A 26,449-nucleotide genomic window follows, 5' to 3' on the forward strand; every position below is an offset into this window, starting at 1 on the left:
TAATGAGTGTCCAGGTGCCAAATGGCCGCCCGCGAGGCGTCGGACTCCGCGTGGGCCTCCGCGAGTGCTGCACGGAGCCGCCGGAGTGCTGCCGCGGGGACGGGGATCCGAGGGGAGAGGGCCGGTTGCGGGCACGGTCGCCCGGCAGCCGGGCGGGACGGGTGCCACGGTGCCGAGCGGCACCTGGAGCAGCGCGCTTCCCCGGGGGAGGCCGGCGGTGCCAACCCAATAAACCTGCTCACACCGCTGCGGCCGTGGGTCCCTTGCTGCGGGGAGCGGGGGGACCGCGGGAGAGCCTCGCCGGGACCCGCTTCCAGCTTCCACCTGCAGCTGCCCCGACCCCGGCCGCAACCGCAGCGGATTCGGGCGGCGGGAAGCGGCGGTTTCCCCGCGGCGACGGCCGGGGCTCCGCGGCCTCGCGGGCACGGGGCACACGCGGGCCGGGGGCAGCCGCTCCGGCAGACCCAACGGAGGGCGGCGCTTCCCTCCCTCCCCGGGCCCCGCCCGGTTTCCGCCGCCCGGCCCTCCCCCGGAAGCCCCTCCCGGCGGCGGCGGGCGGGGCGGCGGTGGCGGCATGGCCCGGGCGCGGGGCGCGCTGTGAGCGGCGCGGGGCGAGGATGGCGGCGGTGCGGGCGCTGCTGCTGCTGCTCGGTGAGTGCGGGCGCGGCGCTCCGGCGGCCCGGGGTTCGGCTCCGCGCGGCGCCGCGGGGGCTGCGCGCCCCGCCCGAGGAGCCCCGCGCTGGGAGGTGGGCGGTGGGCAGCGGGCAGCGCCGCGCTCCGGGGGCGCCTCGCTTGTTGCCGGGCCGCGCTCTGCCCGCAGGGGTGGCGCCGCGGCCCGCAGGGTGTGCGCGGCTCTGCGCGGCTCTGCGGTCGGAGCAGCTATTCGCTGAGTCAACGCTTCTGGAGAGGCAAAAAATCCCGAACGGGAGATGTCCTTCTGCCGGGGCCTTCAGTTCTTAAAGGAGAGAACCTCCAGAAGAGGAACGAGCGGATGAGATCCGGCGTTAAGGCGCTTGGGCGGCTCTACTCGCTGAGCCCGGGCTGCCATCTGCCTCCCGGCGCTCCCGCCGCCGTGGGGATGCTGCGGCTGCCGCGCTGTGCCGGTCCCCGTGTATCCCCGTGTGTCCCCTTGGCGATGGGCGCACGGCCCGGATTTCGGTCCCCCGCGGCCACCGAGCGGAGGAAGGGAGAGGAGAGAGGGGAGAGGCAGCGGGCGGCCGGGAGCTTCACAAAGACGCGAGGGCGGTGAGGCCCGGCTGCGGGTATCTGCCGGGGGAACCTGACACTGGTATTTTTCTTTCCTTCCTTGCCATTCATCTGCTGGTCAAGCCGCGGAGATCAAAGCCGTCCTCCGGCAATTACACGTGGGCCTAAGTCAATAGCCGGACCCACACCTCTCTCGGTGAATAAACACTCCTTCCTCTCTGAGCGTTTCCAAGCGCAGCCCTCAGAGCTGGAATGCGAACTATTCCGCGGAGCAGCGGGTGTTTCCACAGCCATCCAGGTCCGGCGGCTCGGAACAACCGCGCATTTAGCAGCGGGCGCGGGTACAAACGTGCCCTTTGTGAGCGCAGGGAAACGCTCCCCTCCTCGGGTCGGAGGACGGGCGATTGTTGGTCGGGACCTCGGGGAGCGGGGAGCATCTCCCTTCTGCGGGCTTTGGGGCTGCGATCCGCGGGCTTCGGGGCTGCGAAAGCGGTCGGCAGTGCGTTGGTTTTGGGGCACCGGGGTGGTCCGCTGCCACGTCCTGTTCCGTGCCCGCGGGATGTTTGGGGGCCGTCCGATTGCCGCTCGGTAATTCCGTGCTCCCGCTCAGGAAGCAGATGTTATCTGGTGCCGTGGGGCTGGAGCGCGGCGTGCCTCGTGCCCCGGCGTGCCCGGGGAGCGGTCCTGCAGCCGGGCTGGGAGGATCAGTGCTCCGTGGGAGAGCGGGTGGGTGGCAGGTGAGGCTGCTGCGGGGCGGCAGGCGCTCCGTGTGGCTGCTGTCGACGTCTGGAGGTGTCCCGTGTGAGCCTGCAGCAGTGCGGGCATGCGGTGTGTGCGGGTCAGGGCGCTGCACGTGGGCATGGCTTGGTTGGTTGGACACGATGATCTTAGTGGTCTTTTCTAACCTTAGTGATTTCGTGATTCGGATTGTGCTGTCCAAAGGTTTGTTCCACGCTCCCCTTCAGCACAGGATGGGGATGAGCCGTTGCTGCCCCACGGGTCACAGCAGGGACTCCATTTTGGGCCGTGCCTTTGTTTGGGGAAGCGCTCAGCAGCAAGTGCCATCGCCGTGTCTCTACCTGTGCTTCCTTCCCATCTGTGCATCCCCTGCCGAGGAGCCGTGGAAGATCCTCAAGCCAAACACAAGTGCTCTTTGTTTCAAAGCATCAATTTGTGTTGGCAGCCAGGTCTGCAGCGCATGTGCTTTTCATTCACTGCTGCTCCGGCTCCGTTCCTCATTCTGAGTGCCAGCATTTTTTTTTATTTTTTATTTTATTTTATTATTTGATACAAAAATGTTTTTCCTGAGCTTTAAAGGCTGAGCCGTGCAGTACTTCTGGTCTCGGTGTAAGCCTTGCCATTTCTTGGAGGCACAATGCTTGCCTAGACGTGGAAGAGACAGCTCTCGTGTCCTATGGGAGGTGACCGATGCGTGCTCTCCCAGCAGCAGAGGGGGAATGGGATCTCAGAGCAGCTTGCAGCTTCCAAGAGCCAAGGCAGTGGAGTACCACTGGCCTCCCTTCGTGTCAAGCAAAGCCTGGTTGAACAGAGCAGGCTTCTGCTGAGTTTTGGGTGCTTGTGAGCTGGGGTGTGCTCTGCTGGGCCTCTGAGTGCCTTCAATGAACCCGCGATGTCAGGTGGTGGAGACTTTGGTGAGGCTGGGACAGGTTATGGCAGCCTTCGTGTCCTGCAGAGAAACTGGTATGGGCAGACTTCTGTCTGGGAAAGCAGGTGGCACAGCAGCTTTTGGCTGTGTGAACCCTGCAGCTCTGGTGAGCAAGATGGTGTGGGCTGGGAAAAGCAGCAGCACTCCTGGGGCTGGTGATGGGACTGGGAGCTCCTTCAAGGTGAGGGACGTGGTTTAGTCGGCACGGTGGTGATATGTTGGCAATCAGAATAGATGACCTTAGGGATCTTCTTCAACTATAATGATTCTATGACTCTCTTGCACAGCTGGGATTTAAGCGACCTCCTTTCAACTTCCATCTGAGAGGACAGGAATGCTGCTGGGTGCAGCTCAGGCCAGCCTGTATAGTGCCAGTGCAGTGCCTGCAAGCTGTCACGGCAGTCCCGCCAGCTCTGTACCCAGCACCTGAAGTGTGATCGGCACCACGGAGAGCCCAAGCCCCCTCCTGGCTGCAGAGGAGAAGGCCAGTGTGCCAGTGGGCAGCTCAGGCTGGGCTGTCCTCTCTGTCAAACACCGTGCTGGCACGAAATAGGCACAGTGTTGCTTAAGACCTCAGATAAACACTTTCCTCTTTAGGATGGCTTATTGGCTTCTTCAAGAGCACAAAGAAAGCCTTTGATTCCAAAACATACAGCGACTTTCCAAATGGTTAAAGGCAGGACAAGCTGTGGCTTGCAAGTGCCTTTGTTGCTCTCCACGCGTTGTGCTTTGGTGTGTGTCCCTGCAGCCCAGGGAGGTCCGCTGCCTGCTCTGTGGCAGCCACCAGCAGTGCCCGTGTCAGTGGGAGGAGAGGTGATGTTCCTCGTCTTTCCCAGCAGGAACAAGAAGGACAACCAACTGCCTGGTAGGGCTCCGTGCAGGGCTGCGCGTGCAGCTCTCCCACACCATCCCTGGGAGCAGAGAGGAGTTTGTGCTGCTCAGGAGAGGCTGCAGCTGCCCTGGAGAGGGGCCAGTGTGGATAGTCGTCTCCAGCAGCTGAAGATTCGTGCAGATCATTGCAGACCAAAGAAAACAGAGCTTCCTGCATGTTGCTCATTGTTTTCCTTGGTTCCTCTCCCGCCTTGCTGCCTGTCGTGAGCACTGGAAGCCTGGGAGCATCCTGAAGTGGTGAGAGCTCCGAGAAATGCCAGTCCCCAGGATGAGCCTTTTCCTGTAGGCCCAGGATGGCTGGGTGTCAGCCAGGCGTCTAGAGGGCTCTGTGTCCTCTGGCCAGTTTCAAACAGATGTTTAGCCACCAAGTTCCAAGTGAAGGGCTAGCTATGGAGATGACAGGTGTGACTTGTCCATTGAGTTAACTACTGAAGGCTCTCCTGTTGCCCGGCTCTGAGCCGTGATGTCCACATCTCTTGTGTCTTCTGGAGCCAAGCCACCACTGGTGGGGAGTGAGATATCAGAGCTGGGCTGCTGAGGCTGTTAGGTGATTGCTGGAAATCACAGAGACTTTTAGGATAGAAATTCTGGGCCTTTCTGTAACTTGGCCCTTTGCTTTGGGTGTATCTGCAGCAAACATTCTGCATAGTTATTGATTTGTGAGAGTACTCCAGAAAGTGCCCTGCTTACATCTTCTTCCCACACAGTGACTTTTCTCCGTTTTTAGCAGAGGTAATGTAGCAGTGTTTCATAGAGAAACTGCCTTTTAATTAATATTATATGAGCACAGGAAATACTAGCTTCTCTGTCTACTTACCTATTTCTGTGGCTTTTAATATAGGTTCATAATTGGCCCTGATGAAAATAAACACGGACCTGTTCCTTTCTGTTCCCTCTGCCAGTGGTGAAAGAGGAGTGAGATGAAGCCTGCAGTCCTGTGGGGTGTGGTGAGAGGCAGGTATGGGGAGCTATGGATGATGCTTCATGCCCAGGAGGCAGGCAGAGTGATAAAGAATGGGAATGAGCACGCAGTGCGTGGCAGTCTGTGTTGATTAGTGTCCCTACAATGCTTGTCAGTCTGTAGGAACAGGAGAGGCACTGCCGCAGCCGGTGGAGCAGGCCCCTGTCAGGTCTCTCCCCAGTGGCCTTTTGGCAGCTCCGTTTGTCTCCAGTGCTGCTGGGAGCACGGGGCATGTTTTGGCTGCTGGGAAGAGCTGGTGTGTTGTCGGGAGTGCCTTTCCCAGGAGCTTTTCTCACCTTTGAAGGGGAGAGGAGCAAACAGGTCAAACCTGCATGAAACCAAGTGAGAAGCAGGATGCTTCAGAGGCTCGCTCACCTCAAGCTGGACCCATGGCACAGCCTGGGCTCCAGCCTGGTTTTGACTCCATCCCTCCACACTCTCCTTTTGAGGCTGGAGGGACGGCTCTGGGTGGGCTCAGAGCCCCGTTATATGCCGCTCACCTACAGGGGATGGCAGAATGGACAGGGATGCCAGGGTGTTTCCTTGTGCTGGTATCAGTGCAAGTTCTTGTCTGCACCTTCTCCTGGTCAGCCCCTCAGCTGCTGTCCCCTTGCTCTTTTGCTCCTGGGTTACTTATGCAGCCTGAGTTGAGCCGTGTTTATCTTGGGGTCTGTCAGGTAAGGAACCCCTCTGCCTGCCCTGCTCCAGAAAGCAAGTTCAGCAAGGCATCCTCACAGAGTGCATCTGAGGGCCAGTGCAAGTCTGGGCAGTTTTCCTCCCTGTGGTGCGTTAGGTGGCATCATGCACTGAACTGCAGCAGCTCACCCGAGTAGCTTTGGTGCCAAATGTGCTCATTCTCCAGCAGACAGGCCAGGGAGGTCTCACTGGCAGGGGGTGTAGGCTTGGACAGTGAGCTACCAGCCTGGCACCATGGCCAACAGCAGCAGCTGCTGTTCTGCGCCTGCGTGGTGATGGAGTAGCCAGCCTTCCTGGCTGTATACTTCCCCTCCTTGTGATGTTTCCCTTGTCCTGGCCTCCTCCTCCTCCTCCCCCCACATCCCTCTCTCATCTCTGCAGCTTGAGCTTCTGTTCTCTGGGCTGGCTGGGGCTCCTGTTTGCTGAAGGGGAGCACCAGGCAGCTCTGTAGAGCTTAGTCTGGTGTTTCCCATCATCTGCTGGAAAAGATGAGGAAGGGAGGAAAGCATGAAGCCCTGGCCAGGGGCTCCCTCCACACACACAGCACTATTGTAAAGTCCTTCTTGGCTGGATTTGGGATACAGGAGCCAGAGTGAGGGAGTGTGAAGATACAGCAGTGACAGCTACCATGATGCTAGTGTGACCTGGGAGGTCATGTGTCGTGGTTGGCCTTGGTAATCTTGAAGATCTTTTCAGGCCTAGATGGTTCTGGTCCTGATTATCACGAGACAAATTCTTGAGTGGTCACAGAATTGTGGAATATCTGGAGTTGGAATGGACCCAACTCATTTTGCAAACTTTTGTATGAGAGATTAGATGAGGTGTGTGACTTAACAAGAACAGGAGAGCTTCAGGCAGAGGCCACCAGCAGTGAATGAATAAATCAGCAGTCAAGACATAATCAACAGCAAATACCGAGGTCTGACAAAGAGCTTTCATAAAATCACAGAACATCCCGAGCTGGAAGGGACCCCCAAGGATCACCGAGCCCAGCCCCACACAGCACCCCCAGCCCCAGTGTCAGAGCGGTGTCCCAGCGCTCCCTGAGCTCCGGCATCGGGGCCGTGCCCACTGCCCTGGGCAGCCTGTGCCATGCCCACCACCTCTGGGGCACAGCCTTTCCCTCACCCCCACCTGCCCTCCCCTGACACAGCTCCGTGCCGTTCCCTCAGCCCTGTCGCTGTACAGACAGCAGAGCTCAGCGCTGCCCTCCGCCCCCTGGGAGAGCTGCAGCTGCCATCAGGCCTCCCCTCAGCTCCTCTGCTCTGGGCTGAGCAAACAAAGATGAAGCAATGCAATTTGGTTGCTGCAGGGTCTCTCCTTGTGCCCTGAGCCATCTCTGGTGCTGGCAGGACCTTCCTGGCCCTTCAGTGTCACCTGAGCTCTCCTGCACCACTGCCAAAGGGGTTTTGCATGGTACTGACTTTTGCATTCTTGTGGGCCCTCACTTGATTTTGGGGAAGCATTGTGTCATACTTCAAGGCCACAGTGCAGGGAGCACATGGCTCATCCTGACTTTACGTGACATCTGTCTGCCGTGTTCCCTTTAATGGGAGAGAAACGAAACAGCCTTGCTGTGTCAGCCAGAAAGCCTTGCCTTCATAGGATCGTGGAATCACGGAATCATCTGGCTTGGGTAAGACCTTCAAGATGACCAAGTCCAGCTGTCCATCAGACCTACTGCATCCCATCGCTTAACCATGTCCCTTAGTGCCATGTCCACACTTGTCTTAAACAACTCTAGGGAGGGGGACTCGCTGCTTCCCGGGAGCCTGTTCCAGTGCTTGACCACCCTTTCCATGAAAAAATTCTTGATGCCCAACTTAAGCCTCCCCTGGCACAATTTGAGACCATTTCTTCTCATCACTTGGGGCAAGAGACTGACGTTCTCCTTGCTGCAGCCTCCTTTCAGGCAGTTGTAGAGCTGTGACTTCTGTTGTCCTTCTCCAGACCGAACAGCCCCGGTTCCCTCAGCCGCTCCCCATCACACTTGTGCCCCAGACCCCTCACAGTTCCACTGCCCTTCTCTGGACACGCTCCAGGCCCTCAGTGCCTTTCTAGCAGTGAGGACCCAGCACTGAGCACAGCACTCGAGGTGCGGCCTCGCCAGTGCGGAGGGACGGTCACCTTCTTAGTCTTATCAGCCATGCTATTTCTGATGCAGGCTTCTTGGCCACCTGGGCACTCTGCTGGCCCCTGTTCAACCCATCCAGACCAGATGTGTCTCCAACCTGCTGCGTGCTGCTGGTAGCACGCGTCAGCCATAAATCAGCGTTCCTGAGGAGGCCAGGGAATTGCTGGAGGGCTCCGAGAGCGCCTGGGAGAGTCAGTTGGCAGCACCAGTGGGTGCAGTGAGCTCAGCGCTGGTGCTGAGTCACCCTCAAAGCATGTGTGCTCCTCACTGGGGCTTGGCAACCCAGCAGACACAAGGTCTGCGCAAGAGCCTTTGGCTGACGGGCCGTTAAGGAGGGTTTAATTGAGCCAGCAGGATTTCCAGCTCCCACCGCCAGGCTTGCGGCCTTCTCATCTTGCTTGCTGCTGTCTCGAGGGCTTGGTGGTATTGGCTCTGGCTTCAGCTTGAAGGTCGGGCAGCGCTTGATGTACTTCTCTGCAGTGATCCTCTGCATTGCAGGGGCAGTGGGCTCGGAGATTTGCGCCTCTTGGTGCGAGAAGGCTAGCTGGGCTTGGATGGCTGTGGGCCACCACACAGCCCTGTGCACTGCATCCTTGCCCTGGGGCTGTTCCCACCAGGGATGCCCACACATCCTCTTGTGACGGCTGCCAGGAGCATGGGCACAGCCCTGTGTGCCGGCGTGGTTCAGAGTGGTTTCAGCCCACCCTCCAGACGGACGGGGAGTTGTTCTGACCAAGGCCAACTGTGCTGGTTCAGCAGCCCTAGCCTGCTGTGGGAGCCACCATAGCTGCTGGGATTCCCTGGCCCGGTCTAGCATCCCCACTGCAGGAGCAAGGTGCTGGGCATCCACCATCAAACCAAGACTGCTAGCGAATCCCTTGGCCTTGGAGACCACCTGCCTAGCGTGCAGGCTGTCCCACCAGACTGGGAGCAGCCCTGCTCTTTCTGAGAGTGAGGAGGAACCTTCCAGAATGGCCCCATCACTCCATGGATTAGGTGATCCTGGTGCTGTTCTGGACCTCGCTCCCCACCCCACCCTGTCCTCAGCCACGTCGCTTTGAGTGGCTCTGCTTTTATCCTGCTGCCTGGAGGCCATGCAGGTAAGCTGGTCCTCATGCAGAGCCTTTCTCTGGGTTGATACTGGGATGTTCTCCCACAGTGGATGTTTGAGCAGCTCCTGTTTCTGCTTCTGAACTGTGTGGGGTGGACTACTCCCCTTCCCATGGCCAGCTGCCCCCAGCACAGTGCTGTGAGCACTGCCTCCATGTTCACTCCATGACTGATTTACAGCCCTCGACCCCCTGATGGCTTTGTTCTGCTTTCGTGTAATAACTGCTCAGAAATTTGGCTGTGCCATTCCCAAGGATGGGCCCTGGAAAGTCAGGGAGAGTTGCTAGCCATGGGGAAGAGAATCCCCGCAGCCCCCAGTCTCTCTGAACAGTGCTGGGGAGGCTAATGGGAATTGCACTATGTGGTTATAGGTTTTTTTCTGCTTCTTTTTTTTCTTAATTCTCAAGCTTGATTTGAAGGGTTGAGTTGGATTCTTGGTGGTTGCCCTGTGTGCGGAGGTTGGTGGGGAGAGATGCTGTGGTCCCCACCACGGAGCAGCTGAGGCTCAATGTTCTGCTGGGAGCCAAGATGCTCCCAAACAAGGGCCTGCATCTGCCGTGCACTGCAAGGCTCCTGCTGTGGGCCGTGATGTTCTGTGGTGGCCCGGGTCTGGTGCAAATGCAGTCTTGCATTATCACACAGGGATAGAGGTGAGGAAGGAGCGATCCAGCTCTGCAGTTTTCATCTGGGACCCAGGCCAAACTGTGGGATGTACTGTGAGATGAGCAGATGCTTCCAGCTGTTACAGGATTGGGATGCCTCTGTGTGTACTTTGAACTTGGGTTGCTTTCCCTTTGGATCAGTAAATCCCACTTGGAAGGCTGCATATATCTGGGTGCTTTGCGGCAGGGCTCATGGAAGAGTTAAGGTCCCTTTTGGTTGCCAGGTGTGTGGCATGGCCAAAGGGACAATGAGAGACTGTTTTCCCGTGTCCCTCGTTGTCTTGGCCTGCCCTTGGAGCTCCTGGTGCTGGAAGCCAGAGCCACTCCAGCACAGCATCTCTTGGAAATGCATGGTTGGACCCGTCCAGCTGTGCTGGTGACTCACATAGGGATAATCTTTTTCCCAGGCACAAGGCAAGTTTTTCTTTTTAGTTTAACTAGAGTGGGACACATTGTGGTTTTAAAAGGCTAACATGATGGGTGCCCAAAGGCTTTCCAGATGTTCAGCTTGCTCAGACCAGACCCGCCATGCTCGGAGCTCCTTGCCTGCATCAAACCATTTCCATCTGGCCTGGCGGGGGAGAGGGGTTTATTGCAACTCGACCCATTTGAGAGGCTTTCTCAACTGGAGCCTCTCGCAGAGAGGAACGTGCTGGCTGGAAATCATTTGGAGATGCAAATCTCTCTGGGTGTTTGGCTTGGCTGCTGTTTCTGCAGTATCTGCTAAGGAGTGGAATAGACTGTGCACGGAGCAGGCGCGCTCTGAGCGGCTGCTTTACGTGGCTGTAGGGACCAACCCACCAGGCAGTGGAATTGCTTGTGTTATTCAGTTGTAATGATTTTTTCTTGCCTTGCTGGTGCAAGTGAGTGTGCTGGCTCCGTGGTTGAGACCAGGAGGGGATGAAAAGCTGACCCGTGTGTCGATCCGTGCCAAAAATCTGCATTTACAGGAGCGTGTTTGTAATGAACTGTGCCAGGAAACACATGGCTTGCTCGAGCCGTGAATGGGAGGTCTGTACGGGGCCCTGCACACACTGAGAGCCTCGCCAGGACAAAGAGCAGATGCTGGCGTGCTGTTCTTGCTTGGTGGCAAGGCACTGCTGTCAGGAAAGAATGGCTGCTGGCAGTTTGGGGTGATGGACCTCCATGGGGGGGAGAGAGAGAAAAGGGTGGTTTTCCATGTCTCGATGGAGATTATTTGATCTTGAGATTGGGGCTGCCCATGCCAATCCCACACTGAGCTCCCTGGGGCACGGGATTCAAGAGCGAGCCACTCGGTGCTTTCTGCTGAGGTTGGATGTTCTTTTCCTATGAAGGCTGCCTCTGGGGGTGCTGCCTGATGGCTGAGCCACCGGTGTGCCCTGGAGCCAGAAGGGGCAGCCGTACCCTGGAGGCACCAGGCCCCACGCTGCCAGCAGGTGAGGGGAATGGCTGTCCCCTCTGCTGTGTGCTGCACAGCCTCACCACCGGCACTGCCAGCAGTCTGAGTGCCGTGGTACAAAAAAGACGTGCCCAGAAGTACCTCCTCTCTGCAGAAAAGTGCCCTTTGTGGTCATTGTAGGGTGCCCAGGTCCTTCTGCAGTGTTTGAGGTCCTCTCTGCCAGGCAGCCATGCCCTGTGCCAGAATTCCTTGGAGGAGCTGGCTGGTTTTGCACTTGGCTCTTTCCATTGCATTCTGGTTCCTTCAGTGTTGTTTTTTTTGTTTTTTTTTTTCCCTCTTCAGCTGAGCAGATGTGGAGCTTCCTGCTGATGGGAGAAGATAGTTCCCTTCTGGGGAGGACGCATGCAGTGTGTATGCTCTGGGTTTTGCTGCCCTTAGTGCTGCAGATGCATTGTAGTTTCTCTCATCCACATACCCAGTGTTAAAGGAGCTGGCTTGCACATGTGGCAGGGCCAAGGCAGGGTGAACTTTGCAGAATCACTCTGGGAGGCAAGGCTGCAAGGTAGCACTGCTGTGGCCTAGCTGCAAGCTGCAGAAGCCCCACAGACCTTTCCAAACCAGTTAACCTTAAAACCTTTTCCTAATTCCTGTTCCCATGCCTTTAGCATGTTTGGTGGCTAGCAGCTTTGGGATTACTCACATCCTTACGTCAGCCGTGGTGTCTCAAGAGCCAGCTAACTTAGGCTTTTGGGGGTCAAAAAGAATAATATGAGTCCTTTCCTTATTCCCTTGTGTCCTCAGCCCAGAGCTTGCCCAGCTCACTGATGCCAGGATATGGGTGGCCCATGGTGGGGAGGGGCATGGATGTCCCAAACGACATGCAGCACCGCTGCCTGCTCCCAGCTCTGCTTCCCAGCATGGCTGTAGGTGAGCTGCAGGCACGGCAGGGATCAGGGCTGTGCAGCAGCTGAGGGCCTTGTGGTTGAGGCTGCATTCCCCAGCGATGTCGTTAGTCAGGGAGACAATGATCTTTTCGGATCGCTTCAAGATGCGGCCCGCCAGGCGGGGCAGGGATTGTGCTGCCTGGCTGCCTCGGTTGTGCAGAGCTGCAGCAGCCAGATGGGCTTGGAGGAGTTTGGGAGGAGGATGTGGGGGCCAAGTCTTGGGGACATCCCAAGCCCAAAAGGTGCATTGAGATCCGCTTGGTGGAAATTCAAGCCAGAAATGCAAGCGTTTGTATGAGGGTGTTTTCCTGGGAATCTACCATTTGCAACCTTAAAGCAATGAAATTAATTTTGAGCAGGGCAATATCAGTGCATGAAGGGTGCTGTGTTCCTGGATCTGGATCCTTGCTGTGAGAATGCACTCGGAGCTGGAATGTGGTGGAGCCTTCTCTCCTCTTCCCACTGATGCCTGTCCCTCCCCTTTGTGGGGTCTGGGAATGCCACCAGGGGACCCACAGGTACCAGTGCTGCTTTCCTGCACCATTCACTCAACCTCCATCAGCTGTCTCACCTGGAAGCTTCCATGGTTCCATTAAAATACACCTTGGGTGAAACTGCACTGGGTGTTTGCAAGCGTGCTGATTTTAAAACCACGTTTATCCAACTGGGCTGAAGCTTTCCTGAAGAGCTCTGTGCAGCCACAGCTAAAATGGTTTTACGCCAGAAACATGTGTTGAGGGTTTCTTCCCCCAGCCGGGGATGGTTTGTGTCACATGCACACGCAGCTCACTGCTGCTTGCCAGCGCGTGCATTTAGAAGAGCTGCTTGGCTGGGCCCAGCCACACCACGAGGGAAGGGCTCTGCTCTGGCTTGGGTTTACTGAGCTGGCTTCCTGTGCACATAGTAGAAGTGGTGTTGCATGAGTATTTTTTCAGGTGGCGATGCTGCCCAGCCTGGATTAGCTTGTGAAGTCGCACGCCGTGGTGGAGACGTCCGATCAGACAGAGCGGAGCCAGTTCTGCCCTCCCCCAGGTGCTGCAGGAGCTCTCATCTGCCAGCTGGGCCACACTGGAGGACTCCAGCAGCTCAGCCCTGTGTGACCATGGCTGTGCCACACAGCGATGCTCAGGGCTCTGCTTCCCCTCTCCAAACACTGGGCTCTGCTTCTGTGAATTGAGAGCGTCCAATTCTGGGTTTCTGGTGTCTTTTCAAATGGCTGTTCCACATCCAGCTGCTACCCAGAGAATCATTAAGATTGGAAAAGGCATCTATGGTCAGCTAGTCCAACTGTTGCCCATAACCATGACGGCTAAACCACATCCCATGTTTCCTTACAGCCCCAAATCTCACTCGTTGGGTTCCAGCTTATGCAGCCAGTGTTTCCATGGCACCTTGGATGCCACTGTCAGAACACAACACAAGTCTCTGGCTCTCACTGTGCTTTGATGCTTATTTATCCCAGTTTGCTTTGGCACACGCACTCGATGAGGATGTTCATGGCATGGATCTCACCTGACCAGTTGGAAGACACAAATGCTTCCTCCTATTTTACCAGGGAGCTGGATCCCAGTGCTTCCTGACATCTTATGAAATCCATGCATCCAGTGTGGAACTCATACCGAGCTTTGTCCACATTCCCTGTCCCTCTGCAGAGCTGTCCTTCTCGTGCAGAGCTGGGAGCACATCACTCCAGCCACTTTCTTCCTCTGGTTCGTGAGAGAGCACTTCAAAGATGTTCGACATCTGTCTGGCTTGGCCTCTTTCCTCACAGAGCACAGTGCTGGGAGCGGAGCCCTGCAGCTATCAGCGCGCGCTGAATTGCCCTTTGTCTGCTCGCCTCTCTGCGGCCAGCTGGTAACCAGAGCAGAGCGCCTGCATGGCTGGCTGTGGCCAGGCGGCAGCCGGACAGCGGAACGCTGGTGCTGTCCCCAGCAGCCACACAGAGCTGTCTGCAGGTCCCCCAGGCACTGAGGCTTGTTGTTTGGAGGGAGGACGCTTGGGTTTTCTAGCGCCGCTGGAAGCTGCAGTGTGGGTCTGCTCACTTGTGTCTTTTGCTCAAGGAGCTCAGGCTTCACATCTTGGTGGGGCTCGGGGCTAGTGGCTTACTTCCTCCCTGCAAAGAGATGCTTCCAGCCATCCAGAACCACCCCGCGGCCGCTATCAGGCCCTGTGGTCAGCACTGCAATTTCTAGTTTTGATTTCGGCTGGCAAGTGTAGATGCTCTGTGCTGTGCTCCAGCAGCTATGGTCAGTCCCAGAAATGATCCTTGTTCCAGAGCAGTTTTTTGCTAGCTAATATCTGAGTATGTGAAATAGACTCGTGGTCCCAAGGAGAGAGGGTTTGAGGAAAGCCTGGAAATAGTCCATGTATTCTGCTCTGGGATGATTCTGTTGCATGGTTAAGGCTTAGGGCATGTCCCAAAAAAGCAGATCAGGAGGGGTGCAAAGAAACACCTGAGCTGCCTAAAGAAGCTGCTTGCTATCCAGCTTTTAGGCAGCAGAATCCCTAGTCTGGATGCTGTGAGATGCCTCTGTGTGCAGGCTGGATGTGCAGCAGCCACAACTGGCACCCCATGGAGCTGTGCTTGGCTCAAGCAGCCCTCTCCACGTGGTTGCTAGGAGGTGAGAGCCTTAGAGCACCACACCTCTTTGAATGTAGGTGCAGGAGTAGCCAAGATTGTAGCTCTACAGGGGATTGTGCTTTGGAAGGTGTTTCTCCTCATGCTGCACTTTCAGCTAGAAACTAGAGACCAGTGTGAGCAGCAGTGCTTCCCCGCTGCTCTCTGCCCATCCACGTGCTCTAGGTGTGCCCTCCTTTCTCTGTCCTGCAGCGGTGGGGGCCCAGGCAGCAATCCGTTTTGCCAAGGAGCCGTACTCACAGGACGCCCTGCACGGCCGCAGTGCCATCCTCCGCTGCGAGGTGGAGGAGCCGGCCCACGTGGAATTTGAGTGGCTGCAGAACGGGCTCCCCATCCAGGACACGGAGCAGCGCTTCAAGGAAGGCAGCAACCTCCAGTTTGCTGCTGTCGACCGGCATCGGGATGCTGGAAGCTTCCAGTGCGTGGCGAGGAACGTGCAGACCGGGGAGGAGGCTCGCACAGCCAACGCGTCCTTCAACATCAAGTGTGAGTTTGGGGCAAGGGCACAGTGCTCTCTTGGGAGGGTGTGGGACTGGGAATGCCTGCTGGTGTGTGGGGTGATAGTTGGACAAGGACTAAGGAAGCACAGCATAGGCCAGGTACCTGGAGTGCCAGGAAATGGTCTTGAGTTGCACCAGGGGAGGTTTAGATTGGATATCAGGAAGAATTTCTTCAGGAAAAGGGTGGCCAGGTGTTGGAACAGCCTGTCAGGGAGGTGGTGGAGCCCCTATCCCTGGAGGTGTTTAAGAAGTGTGTGTTTGGGGTACTTAGAGGCATATGTTGGCATTGTTAGGTTGGCGGTTGGACTTGATGATCTTAAGGATCTTTTCCAACCTAAATGATCCCTTTCCAGCTCACACATCCATCATGCCTTCTAGGCCTTTTCATCTTCTGATGCCGCCAAGGCTCTCAGAGATGCTGCCTTCCCCATGTGTATAGATGAAATGGGGATGTTACAGCACCAAGCGTGTCCTGAGCACTGCAGGTCCTTTCAGAGCCCATCTCATCCCTTAAGGGGCAGCGACACAGGGCAGAGAGACATTTGCAGGGTGGTGTCCCTTTGCTCCACGCTGCCTGGTTTTTACTGCATTGGCCCCCAGCTGGGCTCATGAACCAGCCGCTTGAGGCTTCCTTTGATCGCGCAGGGATCGAGACGGGCGGCGTGGTGCTGAAGCAGCCGGCCAGCGCAGCTGAGATCCAGCCCTCCTCCACGGTGGTGCTGCGGTGTCACATCGACGGCCACCCGCGGTAAGGGTTGCCTCCCGAGGAGCCCGGCCGGAGGTCCCCCCGCGCCTTCGCCGCGCGCTCTTCCCCTCTCTCTGTCTCTCTCTCCTCCTCTCTCCTGCGAGGACGCAGTAGAGTCTAGGGAAGGCGAAAAGCAGGATTGAGCCTGCGGCCGAGCACCGGGGGAGAAGGCAAACGGCTTCCTCGGAGCCGCGTAGCGAGGAGCACAGTAAGGACGGGCTGTCACAGCCCGGTCGCTGCGCTGCTTGGTGTGCTGCGGTCACTCTCCGTCGCTTTCCGATCATGTCCCGTCCACTTGGCTGCATGTCTCATAGCTTCGTGTGTGTGTCGGGGCCAGCGGTGGGAGCGGAGAGCCAGGGAAAGGGCCATCTCTGGGCTGTCCCCTCCGCACACCCACTCGCCAGGGAGCCCGGCAGCCGCTCGGCGCCCGCTCACCCTCTCGCCCCTGTCTCGCAGCCCCACGTGGCAGTGGTTTCGGGACGGCGCTCCGCTCCCCGACGGCCGCGGCACCTATTCTGTCAGCAGCAAGGAGCGGACCCTCACCCTGCGCAGCGCCAGCCCCGACGACAATGGTCTCTACTACTGCTGTGCCCGTAGCGCCGTTGGCTCCGTGTGCAGCCAGGACAACTTCACACTGAATATCATCGGTGAGTCGTGTCCCAGTGCCCGGGCCGGGGGCTCTGTTTTGGGTTTCCTGAAGCACAGCTGTTCTGCTTTTCTTACCCTCCGGTGGTCTCTGTTGCTGCAGATGAGAGCTTCCCCCAGGCGGTGATCGTCCCGCAGGACCTCATCGTGACCAAGAACGAAGAGGCCATGTTTGATTGCCAGTTTGCAGCCGTGCCCCCTCCCACGCAGGAGTGGCTCTTTGAAGATAGCCCCATCACCAACAGATCCAAGTAACAGGGACCCCGGTGATGTGGGCAGGGCTGGGAAGAGTGGGGAGGGGGCACCAGAAGTAAATGAGAGAGGCCAAACGTTGGCTATGCCCAAGGGCAAATGTTCAACATCAGGCTGGCCACTGGAGTTGGTTTCTCAGCTTGGATGACTTGGGTTTGACATAGCCTTGTTCCTTGTGTGGAGCCTTCATCAGCGTAAGACTTACAAAATGGTTTGTTCTTGAAGAAATCTGTGAGGCTGTGAGTCTGAGATGCCTGTGCATGATGATCTCCAGCACTGGGGATGTCTCCCAGCCCAAATATTTGGGCATGGTGATTCATGGAGCCAGTGCCCCAGACACCCACTCAAGACAGTTCGCAGAGCCAGGGAAACGTCCCAGTACCAGATACCCACAAGTGGTGTTCCCCAGGCTCAGGGATGCCTCCCAGCCTCCAGCATACACATGGCAGTTCACTGGGCTAATGGCTGTCTTACAGCTCCAACTGCCTGCATGTGGTGACTCCCAAAGCCAGAAATGTTTGTGGGCCCCAAACACCCATATGATTCCTGCAGCCTAGGATGTCCTTGCAGCAGGTTACCCATGCATGGTGATCCTCATGCATCTCCCAGCCCAGCCAGGTTGCCTGTAATGGGGATCTTGGGCCAGAGATGTCTCAGAGGGACTGTGCCAGGCAAGTGGTGCCATCTGGGGCCACGTGCCCCATGGCCCGGCAGCTCCTGGGCGCCACCTTGTGCCCCTTTTTCCCTTTCCTGGCTGAGCCATCTCTTGGAGCTGGCTCATTTTGGGGTGCATCTTTCTGGAAGCCAGCTCTGCTCCAAGGAAAAGACTTCTCTTAGCACATCTCCTTGATGAAGCATGCATCTCACTTCCTCCTTCATTCTGCTTCCTCTGCCTTGGTTTGGCACAAAGACCTCCCCATTTGTTCTGTGCGTTGCTGTAGGACATCACGGGGCTTTGACTCTGCCCCACGTCCTGCAGAGACGCCTGCTGAGGTCTGCTTCTCCCTTCATGCCCAGGACAACTGTGTTTGCCAATGGTTCCCTGCTGATCACCCAGGTGAAGGCCCGCAGCACCGGTGTCTACAAGTGCATTGGCCATGGGCAGAAGGGGAAAGCTCTCGTGCTGAAGGCGACTCTGCGGCTGGCAGGTGAGGTCCTGGTGATGGGGTGGGCAGTGGGTCTCATAGCTGCACTGTCCCTCTTGAGCTGTGGGGTCGCATAGTAACAGGCCGGTAAGCTGGTACATATAGCTTGTGCACATTTTCCCTTGGCTGGTGGCTCCTGTGGGGACAGCGATGCTGGTGGGATGGCCACACTGCCCTATTTGAGCCTTGCTGTCTGTTGCTCCTCTCAGAGATCGAAGAGATGGCACCCTTCTCCCCGAAGGTGTTGACGGCGAACCAGGGGCACCGTGTGTCCTGTGCTGCCCCGCGGGGTGTACCCACGCCCCAGGTCTGGTGGGAGAGAAACCAGGAGCGGGTCCCCACTGCTGGCAGGGTGTACCAGGAGGCAGAGCAGCTCGTTTTCACCAGCATCACCGAGGCAGATGCGGGGACCTATACGTGCCATGCTGCCAACAAGGCTGGGGAGAAGAAACAGGAGCTGAGCATCACCGTGGCTAGTAGGCAGCTTTCTGAGGAGGGCTGGGAGCATTGGAAGGGGCTATAAAGGAGTGGCTGGGGAGAACTGGGGTTGGGTGTGGCCTTCCTGCATGTCTCATAACTGGTTGCAAGCTGTCCATCCTGGCCAAGCTGGTACTGGCTGGATGGAGGGGTGGTGAGTGGACCTGTGTGATCCCTCGCTTCCATACCTAGCGGTACCCAAGTGGGTGGAGATGCCCAAGGACAGCCAGCTGGAGGAGAGCAAACCAGGATACTTGCATTGCCTCAGCAAGGCTTCCCTGAAACCTACAGTCACCTGGTACCGCAACGGCGTCTCCATCTCTGAGGTGAGGTGACAAGGCAAGCCCCCACTGCTGCTTTTCTTTTCGTTGTGCTCAGCTCCAGAATGCCTGGTGCTGCTCCTGACTCTACCTCCATCCCCCTGGCACCTGGTAGCTCAGTGGGCTGTCCCTAGCCAGCCTTGTGCTCACAGGATGGTGGTTGGAGAGATGGGTTTGAGCAGGACTGCCCCTATCTAGGACTTGGCGTGGCCAAGCCCTGGATTGCCAGAGTGCCACAGACAGAGTCTGAGCCCAGCGCTGACAACTGTTGTTTCTGCCTTCCTACACCATCTCCGGGCAGGACTCACGCTTTGAAATCTCAGAGAACGGGACGCTGCGCATCAACAACGTGGAGGTGTATGATGGGACTATGTACAAGTGTGTGAGCAGCACGCCGGCAGGCAGCATCGAGGGATACGCACGGGTACACGTGCTAGGTATGCAGGCAAGCACTTCGTGTCCATTCCATGCAGGCAGCTTCTTGCCTACAGGAGAGCCTTTGGTGCCTCCCGTGGCCAGGGCACCTAATGGCACCTCTGTCTCTTGCAGAGAAGTTAAAGTTCACCCCTCCACCCCAGCCGCTGCAGTGCATGGAGTTCAACAAGGAGGTTACGGTGTCCTGCTCAGCTACTGGCCGGGAAAAACCTACCATCCAGTGGACTAAAACAGGTGAAGGGGACTTGAATGGGATCTGTCTGTCTTTTATATGGATGCCAGGAGCTTCTCAGAGTGATTGAGATGGGAAGGCACCTTTGGAGGCTGTTTGCTCCAACTGTCTCCTCAAGCACTGCCACCTAGAACTGCTTGCCCAGCCATGTCCATATGGCTTCTGAACTTGTGTTGGCCCACTCCAGGTGGGAGGAAGCTGCTGTGTGGCACAGTGTATCACCTGTGGCTGCTACATCCCTCTTCTTGCCTTCCTGCAGATGGGAGCAGCCTGCCATCCCATGTCAGCCACAGAGCTGGCATCTTGTCCTTCCACAAGGTGAGCAGGAGCGACTCAGGGAACTACACGTGCATTGCCTCCAACAACCCACAGGGTGAGATCCGTGCCACTGTGCAGCTGGTGGTGGCAGGTGAGGGTTCTTCAGCAAGCTTTCCTGTTCTTTTGGGGTTCATGGGTGGCACTCGGGTAGATGGCATGTCCTTCCAAGGGAGGAGATGTCTGGCCTGACCCCAAGCTCTGCTCCATGCTGCTTGAGTGTCTGGTTTGCCAATGTGTTGAGTACAACCCTAGAGGGCACATGCCATGCTGCTGTGCTGGCCCTGTCCTCTTGCATGTGCTCAGTGTCGCACTCAGGAGCTGACAGCCTCCATGTTGGCCTCTCTGCCTCCAGTTTATGTCACCTTCAAGCTGGAACCGGAGCCCACAACTGTGTACCAGGGGCACACAGCCATGTTCCAGTGCCAGGCAGAGGGGGACCCCGTGCCACATATCCAGTGGAAAGGGAAGGACAAGATTTTGGATCCCAGCAAGCTTCTGCCCAGGTACACAGCCTCCATTCCAAGTGGGACAGGATTCAGCTAGCCCTTGTCCCTAGCTAGAAGGGCACACAGTTGTCTCCATATCCGGGGGCCTGGGCTCTCCTAGCTTCAGCTACTTGATTGTTCTTGGGCACTGCATGGCATGGGATGCAGAACTGTTACAGCAGGGATATGAGGCTGTGCTGTCCTGGGGATACGAGGCTGCAGGTGCCCCAAGCCTGCCTCTGCCCTCTCATGTGTGCAAAGGGCTCTGTGTGGTTGGCAGGATTCAGATCATGCCCAATGGCTCCCTGGTCATTTACGATGTCACCACCGAGGACTCTGGAAAATACACCTGCATTGCCGGCAACAGCTGCAACATCAAGCACCGCGAGGCCTTCCTCTATGTTGTAGGTGAGGGAGGTGCCCAGTGCTGGGACGTGGCCTCCTGCCGTCCCGGGCCCCACCGCTGGGGCTTTTCCTCTTCCCTCAGCACATTCTCGAGGAGGGACTGGGAAATCCCTTTGCGCCCTCATGGCTTTGGTGCTCTCTGTCCCACAGACAAGCCGGCAGCAGAAGATGATGAGGGACTCGGCAGCCACACGCCCTACAAAATGATCCAGACCATCGGGCTGTCAGTGGGAGCAGCTGTCGCCTACATTATTATCGTGCTGGGGCTGATGTTCTACTGCAAGAAGCGGAGGAAAGCCAAGAGGCTGAAGAAGCACCCGGAGGGCGAGGAGCCCGAGATGGAGTGTCTGAATGGTGAGGCCAACACCCTCGATGGTGGGGGCTTCCCTGGCAGCCCCATAGCATTGAGGTGGAGCGGATAAGGGTGAGCAGGGAGCTCTTGGAGCACAAGGGGCTGCTGCTCACCCTTAGGGTCTCTGACTGTTGGTTTTGGCTGTGGCTGGTGACAGAAACCTTCTGCCAGGTGAGAAATAGGCCAGGAAAAGGTGCTCTTCTGTAAACCCGAACCCAAGATACCTCTGCAGCATCATTTTCACTTCTGAAAGCTCCTTTAGTTCTTCCTTGGACATCGTGTTTGTTCTTATGTCAGTGATCCTAGGGAGGACTTCTGAGTGATGGGGAGCGGTCGAGTTTGCTTCCTATGTAGTTCCCTGGACCTCTTCCTGCACCAGTTCTCCAGCATGCTGCCTCGGCCTGATTTCTGGTGGTTGCTGTGAGGTCCTGGCAAAATATCACAAAGGCGTTTGTCAGCTGTTTTCCCTCTTGTATGGATACTTTGAAGTTGGAACCAAACCTTTAAAAGAGAAGTCTGACTGTGGAACCTTCTGAGAGCCAGGATGCTCCTCTGCAGTTCTGTGCTCTACTGCTGTCCCCTCTGCAAGCTTTTCACGTAACCAACTTGCAGACAGCCCATGTGCCAGCAGACTCTGGCCATCATCCTTTTCCTTGGAAAGGATTTGTTTGAATCCTTTCTCTTGTTTCCTCAGGATTTTTTTTTTTGTTTTTTTTTCCCTCTTTTTGTTTTGTTATTTATCTGTCTTTATTATATTTTTCTTTTTATGCCAGTAGACTTTGCCTTTTCTTATTCCCTTTATGTGGAACCAGGTTAGCTCTCAAAGAGTTGTGTCCTCAGTAGTTGTAGCTCTTGCTCAGCTGCACAGATGTCTGCACTCCTTTCTGGTACTTCCATAGCCTCCTTGGAGAAGTGGTTTGTGTTTTCCTTCCAATGGAATGACCCCAACATCACTTGTGCTGTGGTCCCCAGTTAGCAAGGTGACCTGAAGTATCTCAGCATACACCTGGTGATAGGAGTTCCCTGCCTGGGTACCAACTGGCTTTGCCAATGCCAGACAGATTGAACCTTCCTGTGGATTTGCAGTGGCCACAGATTTGCTTTCCATGGATTTCCTGCAGATCGATGTATTCCTAACAAGTCGGTCATCTTTTGAGGTCACATCCCTGGCTGGCATCGTGCATCCTCTGTTCCTCCTCAGTGTCCTTCCATCTGACTGTGCTGCTTTTTTGGGTGAATATTGGAGGGGATTTGGGAGGTTAACCGCCCTGGAATCTGATGGGAGTATTGAATTTCCACATTGGCACTTGCTGATTTCTCCAGGAGGTGCTCACATGGTGCAGGCAGGTGGGCAAAGCAGGGCTTTATGCTTGGTTCCCCTTTAATACTTCTGGATGCCCAAATGAAACTTCATCCCTCTTGTCCCTTTGTTATCACCTGTCTTGTCAGAGCTCTGTGAAGGATGGGGATGTCTGCTCAAAAGCACTGCCACCCACTGGTGCTGTCTCTCAGCAGCGGAGTACTTGCTCTGCAGCCTTCGGTATTTTCTTGGCAGGGTTGCAGTGGTCTTGTATCATCCTCTTGGCTTTGGGCTTCTAGTCTTGAGACACCATCAGTCATTGCCGCAGACAGCAGAGGCTCAAGCAGCCTGTAAGTGCTGTGCTGTTGGCAACTAGCATAGAAGCAGGGTGAGCGCAAGTAGTACCGAGCTTTGATTTATTGGGCAGATGGTGTTTTTTTGCTGTGGCCTTCTGCAAGCATTGCTCCAGCCTGTGGGAGAGGACAACGTGTCAGTAGCCACAGCTCTGAAGTTAGCACATCTCAGTCTTCACAGCACCAGCCTGCCCGTGGTAAAGCCAGGTACGACCAGGTGTTTTCTTGTTGCTTGTCACTAGGCAAGCTGAGATGGAGTGCGCTCAGCAATGCACGGTGACGCTGCACGTGTGTCACCTTAGCTCAGTGCTGTGCTCTGCACTTTACATTCAGTTCACAAAAGTTTTGCTTCCTAGTGCTTGGTCTGATCCAAGCAGTACATGCACAGAAAGTCACCGTTTGCTTTCTACACCACATTTGCTCCGCTATAAACAGACCTCTCTGCTTTCTTATGGCAGTAATGATTTCTGCTGCTCACTCGCTTCTCTTTGTGCCAGGGAAATTTCTACTGGGTTTCCTAATCAGGAAGTCTGCTGGTATTAATTGTAAGGACAGCACTCTCTAGCGCTGCTTTAATCCAGGTGGTAAAAGAAGGTCCAAGCTGCCCTGATGTGGCAGGTTCCAGGTTACAAGGAGGTGAGCATCGCAGGAGCAGGGGGGTCAGGTCAGATGAACCCAAGGGTATCTTGGATATTAGAAGACCATGGGCAGGGCCCAACTCCACTTCACATTCGATCTGCTCTGGTTGTGCAGACTTCTATCCATGGGCAGTTGTGATGTAGCCACCCCTGGGGGATGTCAGCGTGATGTGGGACAGACAAGGCCAGATGGGGCTAGTTGGCTCTGGGACCAAAGCCATTGCTCAGCATCTGATTTCAGGGCTGGCAGAGATGGGGCCAGACGTGAGCTGTGGGGAGGGCACTCTGTGGGGCTGGGCAGCAGGCTAGGGTGCTTAAGGTGTCCGGAAGTGTAATGTTGCCGGCACAGCATGGCAGGATGCTGAAGCCGTGTGTACATCCCTTGCAGGTGGTACTTTGCTGCAGAATGGGCAGACGACAGCAGAGATCCAGGAGGAGGTGGCCTTGACCAACCTGGGCAGCAGCTCTGGGGCTAGCAAGCGGCACAGTGCTGCTGACAAGATGCACTTCCCCCGTTCCAACCTGCAGACAATCACTACCTTGGGTATGCTGGGTCACCCTGTCCTACTTCTCAACAAGAAACTCCTGGTTTAACCTCCAGTGCCAGCCAGGAAACTCAGTGCACTGGGGGACAGAAGGTCCTGCTGCTGCCAGGCTACCTGTCCTAATGCGTGCTGTATCCCTCTGTGCTGCTCTGCACTTCCAGGTAAGGGGGAATTTGGTGAAGTCTTCCTGGCCAAGGCAAAAGGTGCAGAGGATGGTGAGGGCGAAACGCTGGTGCTGGTGAAGAGCCTGCAGACAAGGGATGAGCAGCTGCAGCTGGACTTCAGGCGTGAGGCAGAGATGTTTGGCAAGCTGAACCACGCCAACGTGGTGCGACTGCTGGGGCTGTGCCGTGAGGCTGAGCCGCACTACATGGTCCTGGAGTATGTGGACTTGGTAAGGGTCCTGCCAGCAGCTCCTGAGCCTGATGGGGAGGTAGTGGAGATGGCATCCTGCATCTGGGTTGGTCTGGGCTGGTGTCACTGGGTGGGCGAGGCTGAGGAGGCAAGGCTGAGTTTACAGGTTGCCCAGAGAGCTGTGGGTACCCCATCCCTGGAGGTACCCAAGGCCAGGTTTGATGGGGCCTGGGCAATCTGAGCTGGTGGGGGGCAGCCAGTCTACGGTGAGGGGTGGGTGATTCTATGAATGTCAGTGTTTCCAGCATCTGGAAGTGTCCCAAGGGGGATGGGGCTCTAGTATGAAGGCTGGAGGGCCCCTTTTCCCTAATTTCTTGGTTATGTCTGAAATGCAGCAGGGGAAGCGAAGCTTTGGGACCCTCCACTGCAGAATGGCTGCAAAGTTAGGGGAGACTGGAGCTGGTGGCATAGAAAGTGCTTTGGGGCATGGATGATCTTCTGGGAGCACAGGCCTGCTTGCCGTGACCTTAGCCCTTAGGGAGATACTAGCTTGCTCTGCAGGAACCAGGAGGGCCATGGACCATGAAACAAGGCTCCTTGTGGGCCCACCATGTCTAGACACTATGGGGACCAATGAGCGTTGGTAGAGCATTGCCTCTGAGCTTCCGTCTATCTCCTAGGGAGACCTGAAGCAGTTCCTGAGAATCTCCAAGAGCAAGGATGAGTCCCTGAAGCCACAGCCCCTCAGCACCAAGCACAAGGTGAGCATGTGGCTTTGAAAGCACCACAGCGCTGGGGCTGCTGGGGAGGGCTGCCGGTGCCAACATCTCGCTGGGGCCAGGTGTCTCTCTGCACGCAGGTGGCCCTGGGGATGGAGCACCTCTCCAACGGCAGGTTTGTGCACCGGGACTTGGCGGCCAGGAACTGCCTGGTGAGCGCCCAGAGGCAGGTCAAGGTCTCAGCCCTGAGTCTCAGCAAGGATGTGTACAACAGGTCAGCCGGGATCCCGGCGGGGGGCGGGGGCACGGGCACGGCGTGGTGCCCATCTCACTCACCACCTGCAACTGTCCTGCCTGCAGCGAGTACTACCACTTCCGCCAGGCCTGGATCCCGCTGCGCTGGATGCCGCCCGAAGCCGTGCTGGAGGACGAGTTCTCCACCAAGTCAGACGTGTGGTCCTTCGGTGTGCTGATGTGGGAGGTGTTCACACAGGGGGAGATGCCGTACACCCCGCTGGCGGATGATGAGGTCCTAGCAGGTATGTGGTGCGCCTCGCGTATTCTGGCCTCCGTGCTTTTCTTGGGGCCAGCCAGGCCGTGTGATGGGCACAGGGCTGAGAGTCCACGCGGTGGATGCTCCTCGCTCCCCATGGAGGGGATCGTGTCTCCTCCCAACATCCCCTTGGCTTTTGCTTCTTTGCCAGGTCTGCAGTCGGGAAAGACGAAGCTCCCGCAGCCCGAGGGCTGCCCTTCACGCCTCGCCAAGCTGATGCAGCGCTGCTGGGCACCCAGCCCCAAGGACCGACCCTCCTTCAGCGAGCTCGCAGCCGCTCTCGGGGACAGCCCGGCTGACAGCAAAGCCTGAGCACCTTGCTGGGGAAGGATGCGGCAGGGTGGGCGGGGGCTCTGTGGCTGCCCCCAGTGCTCCCGCAGCCTTCGCTGAGCCTGACCCCAAACACGGCACCAGCGGCTGCTGGACTCAAAGCACAAGCCAGTGTACTCCCCCCACACACCCCTCTCCTCCACGGGTCCAAAAAGCCCGCGGGCTGCTGGCACCGAGCTCTCCCTCCCCGCTCGCCACGTGCATATCTGTCCGTCCGTCTGTGCTAGGCATGCCTGCGGGCATGGGCCCGCCATCAGGAACACGAAGTGCCTGGCATATGAAGGAGACGCTCCACCACCTTTCCCCACATCCCTTCCCCGTGCCTTTTTTTGTACGACTCCTGGGGGCAGCGCTTTCTTCCTTCTCTCCCCTCCCCGGCGCGCTGCCTCCTCCCCACCATAGTATTTCTGTTACTGGAACGCAGCCTAGAGTGGGTTAGTTTGTTTGCTTGAGCGGAGGGTACCGCAGCCAAGAATGGTTGGGTTTTGTTGGGTTTATATGTGCTGCTCTCAATAAAGAAGGCTTTTTTTTTTTTTTTTTTTTTTTCCCCTTCTCTCTCTTTTTTTGGTGTCTTTGGTGGCACTGCTGTCAGTGCCTGCTTGATCTTTCTTCCTGAGGTCAGGAACCCAGGTTTGCGGGAGACTCCTGCCACTACATCTTATGCATCTCTTGGCAAGGAGAAGCCCTGTGCTGGGGCAGTCCCTGCAGCATGACAAATGTGTCCCCTGTGCGTGGCATTGAGGGCTTGGGACAGTCCCAGAGAAGCTGTGAGCTCTCCAACACCAGAGATGCTCAGCCCTGGAATGGATGGGCCCTGAGCAACCTGCTTCAAGTTAGCTATGCTTTGACCATCAATGGAGCAGCAGTGTCTGGGATCCCCTGTTGTGACTGGGGGAAGGCTCATGAGGAGCATGAGAAGGGTTCACTTCTGGAAATTTGCTAGAATCACGTAGGTTGTAAAAGACCTTCACAATCATCACGTCTAACCATCAACCTGACCTTTTGCATCCCGCTACAGGCCAAAGCCCATGGGGAGCTGAGATGTGGCTGCAGCCAG

At 56.8% G+C, this 26,449-nt stretch overlaps 1 protein-coding gene across 3 annotated transcripts; it reads left to right on the forward strand.

Annotated features, from left to right (window-relative positions):
- On the forward strand, window positions 1-25,929 carry PTK7 (protein tyrosine kinase 7 (inactive)). Of its 3 annotated transcripts, none has more exons than XM_085218701.1 (20): window positions 493-651; window positions 14,482-14,775; window positions 15,435-15,537; window positions 15,991-16,181; window positions 16,283-16,430; window positions 17,449-17,579; window positions 17,786-18,052; window positions 18,246-18,379; window positions 18,675-18,810; window positions 18,923-19,042; window positions 19,300-19,449; window positions 19,711-19,861; window positions 20,124-20,251; window positions 20,399-20,602; window positions 23,280-23,435; window positions 23,598-23,830; window positions 24,471-24,551; window positions 24,632-24,783; window positions 24,870-25,048; window positions 25,214-25,929. In XM_085218701.1, the coding sequence occupies exons 1-20, from the start codon at window positions 618-620 to the stop codon at window positions 25,372-25,374; spliced, it is 3,153 nt and encodes a 1,050-aa protein (XP_085074827.1). In that variant the 5' UTR covers window positions 493-617; the 3' UTR covers window positions 25,375-25,929. The 3 variants fall into 3 exon arrangements, with proteins under 3 accessions (XP_085074828.1, XP_085074827.1, XP_085074829.1); XM_085218703.1 differs by lacking the exon at window positions 493-651 and adding an exon at window positions 1,444-1,504; XM_085218702.1 differs by lacking the exon at window positions 17,786-18,052 and having other exon boundaries at window positions 1-651.
- Window positions 25,930-26,449: the final 520 nt, after the last annotated feature.

This window comes from Meleagris gallopavo, chromosome 2, assembly GCF_905368555.1.
Source record: "Meleagris gallopavo chromosome 2, MGAL_WU_HG_1.1, whole genome shotgun sequence".
NCBI classification, from domain to species: Eukaryota; Metazoa; Chordata; class Aves; order Galliformes; family Phasianidae; genus Meleagris; species Meleagris gallopavo.